The sequence below is a fragment of the Neovison vison genome, chromosome 7 (genome assembly GCF_020171115.1).
Source record: "Neovison vison isolate M4711 chromosome 7, ASM_NN_V1, whole genome shotgun sequence".
NCBI lineage: Eukaryota > Metazoa > Chordata > Mammalia > Carnivora > Mustelidae > Neogale > Neogale vison.
In genome coordinates, this window is record NC_058097.1 from 204,620,651 (window position 1) to 204,633,446 (window position 12,796).

At 65.2% G+C, this 12,796-nt stretch overlaps 1 protein-coding gene across 2 annotated transcripts in view; it reads right to left on the reverse strand.

Annotated features, from left to right (window-relative positions):
• Positions 1–826: 826 nt before the first annotated feature.
• OSBPL5 (oxysterol binding protein like 5) overlaps positions 827–12,796 on the reverse strand; it is a 49,083-nt gene continuing 37,113 nt past the window's right edge. For both annotated transcript variants that reach the window (XM_044259983.1, XM_044259982.1), the window contains exons 9-22: positions 12,390–12,585; positions 11,228–11,412; positions 10,558–10,639; positions 9,479–9,577; positions 9,057–9,153; positions 8,248–8,346; positions 6,221–6,318; positions 5,671–5,760; positions 5,436–5,572; positions 4,848–5,033; positions 4,531–4,657; positions 3,333–3,489; positions 2,717–2,819; positions 827–1,795 (exon numbers count right to left, since the gene is read on the reverse strand). In XM_044259983.1, the coding sequence (XP_044115918.1) occupies positions 1,657–1,795; positions 2,717–2,819; positions 3,333–3,489; positions 4,531–4,657; positions 4,848–5,033; positions 5,436–5,572; positions 5,671–5,760; positions 6,221–6,318; positions 8,248–8,346; positions 9,057–9,153; positions 9,479–9,577; positions 10,558–10,639; positions 11,228–11,412; positions 12,390–12,585 (1,795 nt within the window). In that variant the 3' untranslated portion in view covers positions 827–1,656. The remainder of the gene's footprint in view (positions 1,796–2,716; positions 2,820–3,332; positions 3,490–4,530; positions 4,658–4,847; positions 5,034–5,435; positions 5,573–5,670; positions 5,761–6,220; positions 6,319–8,247; positions 8,347–9,056; positions 9,154–9,478; positions 9,578–10,557; positions 10,640–11,227; positions 11,413–12,389; positions 12,586–12,796) is intronic.

Genomic DNA, 12,796 nt, shown 5'->3' on the forward strand with positions numbered 1-12,796 from the left:
TCCGAGGGCCACGTGACGCCCTTGTAACTGCCCATCTGGGTTGGACCAGCTGCTCCCGCAGAGTCACGGCCACCCGTCTACCTTTCCCTGGTTGATTTAGCACAACATCAGCACACCAGGGACACAGGGCCAACTCTGGAGGGAATTCTGAGGCTGCCTCGGGGTGTGGCAGCGGAGCTGGTGAGTCAGGCCACACTTGGGGGAGGGGTCGGAACGGAAGAGGAGGTGGCCACAGGCTTCCTCTCCAGGGCAGCCAGCCCTGGTAAGGAGTCGTGGAAAACTATGACCTCGGGGGCACCCCACCTCAGCAGTGGGTGGCCTCTATGCGGGGATCCAAAGCCAGTCTGGGGGCACCGCCCTCGGGGGGGGGTCGATCCAGTTCCTGGGGTCCCCTCTGATCAAGGCAGCCTGGAGAGGCATCACCCACCCGCCCCTGCCTCTCCCCAGCCCAAGCCCCACCCTGTCCGGGAGCTGGGGGCCTGAGGGAGAGTGACCGCATGCTGACCCCCTTTTTTCCCTGGATACTTCCTCCCCGTCCTCGGGCCCTCCTGACAGCATCCGCTGGCATGGCTTCTGTCCATGGGAACACCCCCCACGTTTCCGGAAGTCCCCCAGGAAGACAACACAGTGCGTGTGCCTGTTTATTTCCGGCCTGGAGTGCAGGCAGGGAACAAGAGCATGGATATAAACTCTGCAGGATGGGACGGTGGGTCCTGATGGCACCTCCCCCACATAGTTTCAGGCTCAGTGTGACTCACGGGCACACACGTGTGCGCACACACACAGTGGCACTCGACACAGAAACAGGCGAGACACCAGACGCTGCTTGCAGCCTGCCTAAAATATTGCAATTGCATTTATTAAAAAAGTGTAAAACAGGAAGACCGTGCATCAGTCCCAGGCAAGTGGCCAACCTGGGCTTCCCTGCCCCAGGGAATGCTGGGGCCCGAGAGGCCGCGCCCTGTGCACGCCTGCCCACACACGCACGCCTGTGCCGGCTCACGCCCACGCTGTGCGAGGCGGGGTGGGCTCCTCGGGTGTGCGTCGTGGGGGTCCTGTCCGCTCCGCACAGAAGCAGAGTAAAATCCCAGTGCTGTCTCCGGAGTAGCTCCAGTCTGCCCGGGAGGCCCCGGGAGGCCCCTCTGAGCACGCCTCGGGCGGCGCGGGCGGGCTCTCAGGAAGGACGGCCCTCTGCATCCGGACGGAGGAGGCGCGGGAACCTCTGGGACTCCAGGCTTGCCTCGCCAAAGCTCCCCAGCTCAATGCTGCTGGGGGGTGACCGTGCAAAGCCTGGGCAGTCCGTCCACGCCCGGCTACATACTCCGGCGGGGCATGTGGACGCTGGACCAGGAGCGAGCAGGCGTGTTGACCAGGGGGCGAGAGGCAGGACGAAAGCTGCATTTGGCTTTAGCGTTAAGGCTGGCACTGGGCGGAGGGTCCCACCGGCAAGGTCAGCGGCTCCTCTGGAGGAGCCGGTGTGGCCCTCCAGGTACCTCCTGCTGTCCTCCAGCCCCCGTGGGCCTCTCGGTCCGCCGGGGCCACACTTGCCGGCTCTCTCTGCCTCTCCGGGGCTGGCTGAAAGTGCTAGGTGCCTGGAAGGGAGGAGGGGGCTGGCCGGGTTCTGCAGGCCACGCCCACACTGCCCCCAAAGGGCTCTTATTTGAGGATGTAATTAATGAGCAGCTGACAGGCCAGGAAGACGCAGAGCAGGAACCAGGAGCGGGGGCTCTGCAGGAGGCCTGGGGCAGGCACCTGCCTGGCCCTCCCTGCGGAGCTCAGCATGGCTGAGAGGTGCCTGTAAGGACAGGGAGGAAGGCGGCTGAGCCAGGGCGGCCCACGCAGGGCGGGCAGCCCTCCCTTCAGTGGACAACCCATTACACTGGGGCCCCTGGGCCCAGATTCCAGGTAAAGGGAATCACAGCTGGAGAAGCTGGGACTCTCACAGCCTCTCTTCCGCTCCTGCTGTGACGGGCTGACCTGGGTCACCGTGCCCCAAAAGTCCCACGTTGGAGTCCCGGCCGTCAGGACCCCTGGTGTGACTTATTTGGAGATGGGGTCTTTCAAGAAGCGATTCAATTAAATTGAGGTCACCAGAGTGGGCCCTAATCCAGCCTGGCCGGGGTCCTTATGAGAAGAGGGGATCAGGACACAGACACACACGCAGGGATGACCCCGTGAGGACACAGGGAGCGCACGACCCTCCGCACACGAAGGCAAAGGTCCGGAGAATCTGGCCCTGCCCCCACCTACATCTCCGGGGTCGGTCTCTGGGACGGGGGGACCGTGAACATTTATCGTGAGGTCCCCCGTCCGTGGACGGTGTCACAGCCACCCGCGACACTCACGTCCTCAGCCTGGACTCGAGCGGCACCGTGTGCAGAAAGGCTGGCTTTTCCCGCGGCTCCCTGCCTCACGGCGCGCGTCCTCTCTGGTGCCGGGGGCTGACTCCCTGACTCACCGCGGCTCCTCCAGCCCACCCTGGCCTCCTGGGCCTCCAGCCGCTGTTTTCTTGCACAGAGCTCATCGGCTGGTCCTGTTCCAGCAGGGTCCCCTCCAGCGTGGCACCTCCCACCCCCACCCCCGGGGCCTGCTCAGGGCAGAGCCTCCTCCTCCCTGTCCTCCACCCACCAGACCCTCTGCCAACCCCCAGAGTCCAGATGCATGGTACCCCTGGCCTCGGTGGTGCCCTGGCTGTGTCCCCGGGAGCGGGGCTTACCTATGCAGCTCCTGCTGGGCCTCCCGGATGGACACGATGGCCTCGTGCAGGGCCTGCAGCCGCCGCGCCTCCTTCCCGCACCGCGGGCACGGGCTCTCGCTGCCTGCGGTGTCCAGCCACCCGTCACAGGACCCAGGGGACAGGGGATGGAGGGAGAATCAAAGACGAGTGGGCGTGTCCAGGGAGCTGGCATGCAGGGTCCCGGGGTTGTGCCCGGCTCGGGCCCCCACCCCACCTCTCGAGAGCCTTCAGGTGAAGCTAACGACACGGGGAGTTGAGGGGCAGGCATAGAGGGGACCCCAAGCTCAGCTGGCCTCTAATAAGCCCTGGGGGACAGAAACGGCAGGGAGCAGCTCATGCACTGCAGAGACAGGCATGGAGTCGGGGAGGAGCAAGCAGAATCAGACGGCCACACGCAGACGGACACTGTCCAGCCCCGCCCCTCACACTGCCCCTGCCAGCTAATCTGAGTGCAGGGCTGAGGACCGCTGTCCTCCATGCCCCTGGGCTCGGGGAGGCCTGCTGGAGGACCCTGGGAGGACGGTCAAGGTGCGCCCGGGGAGGTGCTTCTCTGACCCTTCCCACCCTGCAGAGTAGCCGGCCTAGGAGGGCTTACCGGGAATGAAGTCACCGTCCTCCTCCTCTTCCTCCTCCTCCTCCTCCTCATCGGAGAGCTCCGGGCAGGACTCGGGTGTGGAGCTGCTCTCGGTGACCTGGCTGTGGCCAGAGGGCTGGTCGCTGGCCTTGCGGAGCTGCCGATCTGGGCCAGGTCCCTGGAGAGAGACGGAGCCACTGCAGCTGGGGGCACACCCAGGTCTACCACGGCTGTGCCCGCAGGGACAGGGATGTGCCGGCCTCGGGGACGGGACTGCTCTAGAAGATGTGGCTGTGATGGCTGGGCCTGTCCCACCGTGGGAGCTGGCAGCCGGGCCTCCCCGAATGTTGCGGGGGCCTCTCCAGCAGGATTGGCTGACCGCCGCTAACTGCCCAGAGCACAGGAGTGGCCGAGGGGTGGTTGGTTGAAGAGGCTGAGAGGGACCCCGGGGGGCATCCAGGTCGATGCCCGTGGAGGGGGGTGGGGCCGCCCGGTTTGAGGGGCTACAGCAGGCGGGGAAGGGGAGGGGCTGGGACACAAGGGTAGTGAGATACTGTGCCCCTTGCTTGCTGGCAATTTGGGGCCATCAGGCCAGAAGGTCCGTGCCTGTTCTGCCCCTGTGATCGCTGGCCTCCCGCTGTGTACAGGGGAGGCAGCTGCGGGCACAGAGAACCAGCAGCATGTGGTGGGGGCTGTCACGCAGTGGTCTCTGTCCACATGGCACCACGGAGGACGCTCTAGGCTTCCGCACAAGCTACACCTGGTGCTTGTCCCAGGAGACCCCCTGCAGGGTTCCTGGGGCCTCCCCACCTGCCCTCCCTGCCCCGCTCAGCATCCCTGCGAATGTGGACTCCTCCTCCGCCTGCCTGAGCAACCCCCAGGCTGCCCTGAGCCTCAGTTTTCTCCTCTGCAGACTGGCGAGGGTGCTGTGTGCATCACAGATAGAAGCTCGGGGGCAGGTGCGGGCTAGAGAAGCCAGGGCACCCCCGCACAGCGCCCGTACACCGGGTACCCCCTGCACACAGCCTCCTGCAAATCCGCCTCAGGGTGGTCAGAAGAACCTCTGCTGGGAGGGGTCAGTGCACGGGGCTGGTGGGGGGACCAGGGGGGGAGCGGCAGGCAGGTTAGATGTCGGTGGGGTAGGCAGCCGAATCTACACCCCGACAGTCCCCTCCTGCCGCTGAGGCGGAGCCCGGGCAGGGACCCTGGGGGAGCTGACCTGGTGCCTGGGCCCTGGGCTGCCCAGGAGGGTGGTCTGGTGGGCCATGGTCTCCCGCCGCACGGTGTGCAAGACCCCGTCTTGCTCAAACTGGGCGACGTCCTTCAGGGGGTCCCACGGGCTGCGGCTAGAGGGTCCAGAGGGTGTCCGTTGGCAGGGGCAGTGGCCCTCGGGGGCAGGGGGCCCCAACTCGGCCCTGCCTCAGTTTCTCAGTAGCGGCCGGGGCCCCCACAGGATCCCCTTCTCCTCCGTCACCCGCCCCTTCAGGGCAGCAGGAGCCCCGTGGGGCCGGTCTGCCCAGCCCAGGCCGCACTCACTCCTCATGCCGGTAGTGCCACTCCTGGGTGGCGGGGTCCAGCCGGAACAGCTGCGGCTTCCAGGGCACAAGGTTCTGCTGGCGCTCGCGGGCGCGTTGCCGCTGCATCTCCTCCAGTGAAAACTTCTCCTGTGTGGCCCTGTGCTGGTCGCCCTCGCTGATGGCCCTGGTGACGTGCTGCCAGAGCCTAGGAGCGGGGCACGTGCTCTGAGTGGGTGACCTGGACGGTCCTACCACCCCGGCCCTGGAGAGGAGGCTCGGACAGCAACCTCCACTTCGCTTGCCTCCATGGACAGGGAGCTCAGTATCTCTTGGGGAGCTCCAGAGGGCTGGAGATTTGCCATGAGGTGCTTCTCCCCAACCCTGAGCTCGTAGCTCCTGCTGGCAGGCTGCTCTCTAGGGAGCTGCCGGGCATCTGGCGTCCCCAGGTCTCACTCCTTCTCCTATAGCTGCCCCAGCAGGACATGTCATTTGTCACGGAGCGTCCCCTCCCTGCCAGGGACATCCGGGGCCACGCTGTCCGCACGGCAACTCTGCCCAGCCATGCCAGGCCTGGGTCCGGGGGCCCCTCGGTGCCGGCGGGCCTCACCTCTCGGACTCCAGCTCCGTCTGCTCCGCCAGCAGCACTGTGCGCCTCCTCAGCCTCTGCCCCCGGACCTCCCTGCTCGGGTTCCAGAAGAGCTCCGCGCTTCCCCGGCCCTCCTCTTGGATGAACACTTCTCGGTCCTGCCCCAGACGCCCCAGGCAGGGTCAGAGGTGCGAGTCCCCGGCTGCTCCCGTGCCTGCGGGCCCGCCCGTGCCTGCCCCGGACGGCGGCCTCTTACCCAGTGTCCGGTGAGGTGCGCCAGGACCTCCTCTCCTGATGTGATCTTCCCCGAGATCTGGTTGATGCTGGTGCTGCCCCCAAAGAAAGGCTGTGGGGACACCCCGAGACCAGGCTGGTGAGGGGCTGGCGGCCTCCCCAGGCCCCTGGTGCCCTTCAGTGAGTCGGGTAGGAGGAGGCCCCTCCCTCACGAGGGTGCCGGCTCTCACCTCCCAGGACGTGGGAGCCCGGCTAGGATGGGACCCAAAGCTGGAGGCCGCCACACTGGCCTGATGCCTCTGCTTGAACTCAAGGAGGCAGGGGGCCTACGGGGCCTGTGCGCCCCATGGCGGGGAAGGGGTCTGGGCCTGTCCTGGCTCCGCTCGGGGGCCTGCGGGAGCCCCTTCCTCTCTCTGGGTCCTGCCTATGCTACGGAGATGCCAAGAGCTGCCCCCCCTCCTGAGTGCACCTGCTCCGGAAGCCACCCCTGGGCGCGGAGGGGGCTCCTCCCTGGTCCGAGCCCCCTCCCCTCGAGGCCCTCTGGTGGCCGAGGGTACTGCGGCCAGCGCTACCTTGAGCTTGAATTCCAGCTCAGCTTGGAAGCTGGTCTTCTCACACTCGATGGTCACCCTGCCGCCCAGTTCCATGGTCATGGCACCGTACAGGATTCCTGAAACACAGGCGCCTGCTCAGTCCCTGCTCCGTGTCCCCACCCAGCAATGCTGACCCCAAGGAGGCCGGTGTTGGACCCTGGGGGAGAGGACAGGAGCCCCCAGAGGTAGAGCCTCTGAGATGGAGAGGAGCTGGTGGGGCCAGGAGGCTGAACCCAGGGCCATGCCTGGCTTCTCAGTGACCCTCTGCTTCTGAGAGTTGCTCTGTCCAGGGAATGTACCGCCCTTGGCGGGTTCCTTCGTCCCGGTCCCCTTCCCAGGCTCCCAGGTGCCCCGCTGCCCCGTGAGACGCTGATCACCATCTGCATTTGCTCTGTAGTTTGGGCCCCCAGGTGGGCTCCTCTGTCTTCCCCACTCCTGCATCCAGGACTGGCCCGTCGTGTTTGTTCAAACTAGTACACACATCATGTTTATGTACTCTAAAGATTATCTGATATATAGAGAGAGCGCACAAGGAGGGGGAGCAGCAGGCAGAGGGAGAGGGAGAGGGAGAAGCAGGCTCCCCGTTGACCAAGGAGCCCTATGCAGGGCTCAATCCCAGAACCCTGGGATCATGACCTGAGCCGAAGGTAGACACTTAACAGACTGAGCCCCCCAGGCGCCCCCCATACATTATAACTGATGAAGGAAAGAACGGCTGCTCTGGGGCGTCTGGGGGGCTCAGACGTTCAGCGTCTGCCTTTGGCTTGAGTCATGACCCCAGGGTCCCTGATGGAGCCCCGCATCGGGCTCCCTGCTGGGCGGGAAGCCTCCTTCTCCGTCTCCCCCGCCCCCTGCTTGTGTTCCCTCTCTCGCGGTGTCTCCTCTGACAAATAATAAATAAAATCTTAAAAACAACAACAACAACAACAACAACAGAATGGCTCTTCTGTTTCTTCCCACGTGGGGGACTTAAATCGAACCCAAGAGAAGAGCTACGTGTCTTATAAACAGTTGGGGACGTGCGATAAAACGGAAAGGAAAAGAAAGGCAAGCCAAGGGAAAGAGCAGGAGGGCTGGGAATGCCCCCAAATCCTGCCGCGCACAGAAGGGGAGCCACGCAGGTCGCCGCACCGGGCGGGAGCGGCGGCCGCGGGCAGGGGGTGCGCCCGATGCTCCACGGGCCGCGGATTGGTGGGGAGACGCGCCAGCCTTCTCTGCCTACACCTGCCGGTGGAGTTTGGAACTTTGGACCGCGGTAAAGAACTGTATTTCCGTAGTTCTCTACGCAGTGAAATCTCGACTGCGAGGCTGGGGAACAAAAGGAAACCGAAACAAAAGGGAAGCGCGTGACTCAGGAGAGGGACCTCCTGCTGACTTCTCACAAACCGCAGCGGGGCTTGCTTGGGACAAGGCAAACCCCAAAAGGAAGCGGCGGGCTGTTTCCAGCCTTGGCCCTCTGGGCGGAGGGCCGGTTAGCCGCCCCTCTAAGGGGCGTGTGTGAAGCGGGTTAGGGAGAGGAACCACAACCCACCACCGCCTGTTTACAAAGAGGCTTTCTCTCGGGGGCAGGGGAGGGGAAAGTAAGGGGTGGGGGGAGCCAGTTCTGCTGTCAGCCCGTGCGTGGTCTACCAGACACCCGCTGTCTTGGATCCGGATTGGAAACCTATAAACTCAGGATCCATTTTAATCTTTAAGAAAAAAAAAATGTTTCTGTTTCTTTTATTGGAAAGTTCTAGAAACAATGATAAAGGCCCTCTTAAGAAGCAGATCTGGCTTGCGGTCTGCAACAGGAAGCCTGCGGTTCGGGCTGAAAACACTTTGTTAGACAACCTGCCGGGAACTTCCCTTCCAGGCTAGAAAGTCACAGAAGAGCACAGGGTAAACCATCAACAAACATGCCATGACCGGCGCTTCCGGCTCTGCCCTCGGCTGGGGTGGGGTGGGGGGGTGGGGGGGGTGGGGGGTGGGGGGGGTGGGGGGGTGGGGTGGGGGGTGAAGCCTCTCACCTTTGCAGTGGGCGTAGGGCATAGTAAGCGTGTAGTCCTCTGCCCGGTTCAGGAAGGTGAGCGTGGCCTTGCCGTCCAGCAGAGCCGACAGCGAGTTCCCTGCAAAGGTGGGGTGGTGGGTGACCAGGGAGTGGACACGGGCCCTCAGGACCTGGGCGCCCACCCCCTAAGTCACGCGGTCTGAGCAGGTACGAAGGGTCCCCAGTCCCTCCAGCTGGGTGACTGTGGGGCCGCTGGGCTTCTCTACCTGACCCGTGGGTCACTGCACCTTCCTGAAACTCAGATTCTGGAAAAGCCCACCTCCCACCCCGCCCCAGCCAGGGCGTACATGGCCCGGCTTCCAGGGAGGGCTTCTCAGGGTAGAGGCTGCATGCAAACCCCTGCTCTGACTGTCACCAGCCCCCAGAGGGGGGACAGGCCCCCACGGAACTTCTGTGGCCATGGAACTATTCCACTCTGTGCTGACATGGGGGCCACCAGGCACGCATGGTCACCCAGCACGCGTGATGTGGCCGGGCCAACTGAGCAGCCGCGGCTCATGTTCCTTCATTCTGATCTAAAAGCCACACGTGGCTTGTGGTGCCTGTTCACACAGGTCACTGAGCCACTCCCGTGGCTCAGGAGTGGGAGCCCCATGGGCTGCGCCTGGCTTCAGGATTCTTGACTCCAGGTTCTGGGCACCTCACTGCCCACGCGGTTCCTGGCCCGGAGAGGTGGGAAGGGAGATAAAGCCGGCCACTGCCTTCGTGGGCCCAGCCCTGCCCCCATGTCCCACAGGCTCTGGCAGAGCCCGGGGAGCCCCTGCTCACCGTAAAACCGGGACTTGGCCGTGATGCTACCGCTGATGCAGAAACCATCCCTCCGGTTGCTGACGTGGAAGGCGGACACAGGCGGGTGGTGAGACACCTGTGAGCAGAGAGGGGCTCTGGAATGGCTGGGGGGAGGGGAGAGCCTGGGTCCCCCTGCCCCGTGGCGTGGGGCCATTCCCACACTCACGCCTGCTGCCCGGGGAAGCAGACACGGAGTCGTGGGCCAGGTGGCGATCTGCAGTGCCCCGGGGGAACGGGAGGCTCCCCACCACCCGCCGCCCCCAACTCCCCACCCGAGGAAACATTTCCTGCTGTCATAGCGCTGGGCCTGTGGCTCCTGGGGGAACCCCCAGAATGCACGCAAGACTCAGACTCTGCCCACCGTGGAGCCCAGTGTCCAGCTGGGGATGGGGGGGGCTTGCCTGCTCCGCGATGTAGAAGGTGTGGCTGTTGGTCTGGGGGTGGAACCAGCAGCAGCGGAAGGTCTCTCCCAGGATGGGGTTGTAGGGCTTCTTGATCCCCTGCAAGCAACGAGTGGAAAGCTCCCGTGAGGACCCACGCGGGATGGGGTATGGAGCGAGGGCCAAGGTGGGGGGCTGCCCACTGCCCACACCTCAGGTGCCCACGGGGAGGGCCCACTACCCCCCTGGACGGGAGGGCCTGGTCTGACACCAGCACGGGGGGCCTCACCCCACTTGTGCTCTGGGGAGAACGTGCATTGCCCTCAGTTCACGTCCTGGGGGCAGCCTCTGAGATGTCCTGTCTAGTTCTTGGCTCCCAGGGGGACCTGAGACCCCTGAGCGTGCTGTCCCTGGACTTTGGACGGAAGGGTGCCTAACCTGTTCAAGGCACCCCGTGGCTTCTACTGCCTGTTTGATAAAATCCCAGCTCCTGTCCCCGCCTCCTCTTCTGCCCTGCTCACCACCTTCCTGCTCTCCAGATGGCCCAAGGTCATCCCCACTGCAGGGGTGGGGACTGCTCCCGCTCAGGACAGCCTGTCTTCCGGGGCTCAGACCCCCGATCTGGTGGGAGGCAGCCGACCGCCCCTTATTTATGCCACCTGCCAGACATGTCCCTTCCAGCTGTGTGTGTGCCTCCCTTCCCCCACCCCCAACACCCTGTGCTCAGCGGGGCCTGCATTTTGGGTTCTCAAAAAGGTTTCCATGAATATGAGACAAACCACAAAAACCACAGGTCCCAGGGGGCTCCCCGAGGTGCAGGGTTGAAAGCCCCGTTCCCGGCACTGCCGTGTGTGCTTCTCCAAGGTGTGCCGGTCCCGCTTGGGCCCTGCAGGGAACCAGGACCACCCCGGTAGGCCTGGCCTGGCTAGGGGGTCCCTGGGTGGTGGGTCAGGGCGCTGCCCCCATCTCTGAGGACCGGGGGCCACAGTGGGGACCATCAGGGTCCTTCCAGGCTGTGTGGGATCGGGGTGGCCCCAGGCTCTCTGAGGGGCAGGAAACTGGGGCTGGCGGGGGAGAGCACACTGGGCCTCCCCTCTTACCTTGGGTTTCTTGTAGAACCCAGACAGGTACCACTGCAGCACCAGCTTGATGCGCCGGTAGGCGTCCCCCTCCAGAGCCGCCCTGGGAGAGACGGGAGACCCTCTCGCGCCGGGCCACCCTCTTCCCTGTCTGCTTTCCATCCTGCCCTCCCCCTGTGGGTCACCCAGGCCCCTCCTGTCCTGCCCAGTCCTGGGGCAGCAGGGAGTTTCCCACCTCCCCACAGAGACCCAGGTTCTCCACCTGACCAGAGGGCTGGGGCAGACAGGATGTTTCTGGCTCAGCCCTGGCAGGGTGCCTCTGCCTCCAGGCAGGCCTCCGGGAGCTCCCACGCTCCCCAGCTCCTCTGCACGGGCCCCTGTGCCTCCGGCTCTCTCCAGCCTCTCCAGCCTATAAGCTGCAGCTCGAGGGCACTGAGGCCAGGCTCCGGTACTCAGGACACTAGAAGCTGCTGGGGACGGCCCCACGGTCATCTCTGATAGGGGGGCCCTGACCGGACACACCGCTGCCCCGCAGGACTGGTCTTGCAGATCAGGCCCACTAGGAGGGGAGCTGGAAGGGACTGCGGGCGGAGCTCAGTGGGGGCCCCTCCGGAAACATCCACAGTGGTGGGGGGAGGTGCCGAGGGGCGTCTGGGGTCTGAGGGCGTGTGGGGACCCCCCGCCCGCTCACCTGGACAGCAGGTCGGCATGGAAGTAGTAGTCAGAGAGCTTGTCGAGGAAGGAGCGGGGCTCCAGGACGAACGTGGGCAGCACCACGCGGGACAGGTCCATGCCAGGCCGCAGCTGCCTCAGCAGGACCCACATCAGGCTCTTGTTCTCCTCCGACACCGTCTCCACCTGGGATGCCTGGCCCAGCTGTTGGCAGAGGGGCTGCCGTCGGGCCCGGCCCCAGGCAGCCCCAGGAGGCGCGGCAGGCTCTGGCTGTGGGAGGCGCCCCTCCGAGGCCTGGTCGGCCTGTCCTGCCTTGTCCTGTCCCCGCCCTCCCTGGCAAGTGTCCGACCCCTGCCCAGACGGGCACGGGTGGGCCCAGACCCGCTTCTGGAAGAGGCCCGGGGCTGGATTCGGGCACAGGAGGCAGGGAGCGTCCAGGCTACCTGTGTGCCCCTCCTGCTCCCCATGCTGACTCCCCGCAGTGGCCCTGGGACCCACACTGTGGTCGCCCTGGCCTTACCGAGGGGACACGTGACTTGCCCAGGCTCACACAGCTGGCATGAGGCCAAAGTGGGATGTGAACTCAGGGCTGTCCGCTTGTGGCCCGATGGCAGCCGCCCCCAGAAAGGATCAGGATCCGTCACGACCCTGCTGGGCCACCTTCGAAAAGTTGCTTTGCCTCTCTGTGCCTGCACACCTGTCCTGGGATCTCCTGCCAGGTTCCCCCGGCCCCCTCGTCCGTGCTCAGTCGAGCCCTGCCTGTGCTCAGACTCAGAAGGGTCCCCCGGGCTGCCCGCTCTCTGCATCAAGCCCTTCGCCGGCATCATCTAGCCCCATCATGGGCCTGTCCCTACTCCCAGCTGCCAGGCTCCTGGTGGCCCTTCTCCATGGCTATCCAGGAGCAAGGCCCCCCGGAGCAGCTCTCGCCTAGTGGGCTTCTCCCTCCATCCCTTGGGCTTCTAAAGGCCTCGCCTGGACCCAAGGGCCCCACCTAAACTGCCCCAGTGGTCTTCCCAGCACCGTCAGCCAAGCCCTCACGGCCCACCCACGCTCTCCGAGTTGTGGCCCCCCTATCTGCTCCCCTGGCCCCGGGGGCGCGGCAAGCACCCCCTCGCCCCGATTCAGGGAGGCGGGTGAGGTGCAGGACGACACCCGGTTCTCTAGGGGGGGCGGGCTCTCACCTCCCCGAACTCCTCGTGGACCTGCTCCACGTACGTGGTGCCCCTTGGCACGGGGCCCTCCAGGGTCTCCGACTGGGCGCTGCCGCTCCCGTTGGTCTTCCCGCTGTGGTCCTGCGTCTCGTTGTCCGACTCCTCCGCATTCTCTCGCTCTGACTTGTCTGAAAAAGCGTCATTCTCCAGGGAGGACCCGTTCAGCCTGGAGGGGCACAGCGCACCGGGGGTCCCCCCCGGTCAGAGGCACGGCCCGGATGCCCCCAGCCCCTGATCTGAGGTTTGGGGGACCAGACTCCCCAGTGCTTGGCCCCACCCACATACTAGGAGAGCCCACGTAGGAGTCCCAGCAACAGCCAGGGTCCTGGGGTCCCCAGTAGGCAGGAGACCCAGGCTTCTGGGAGGGGCCAACCCTT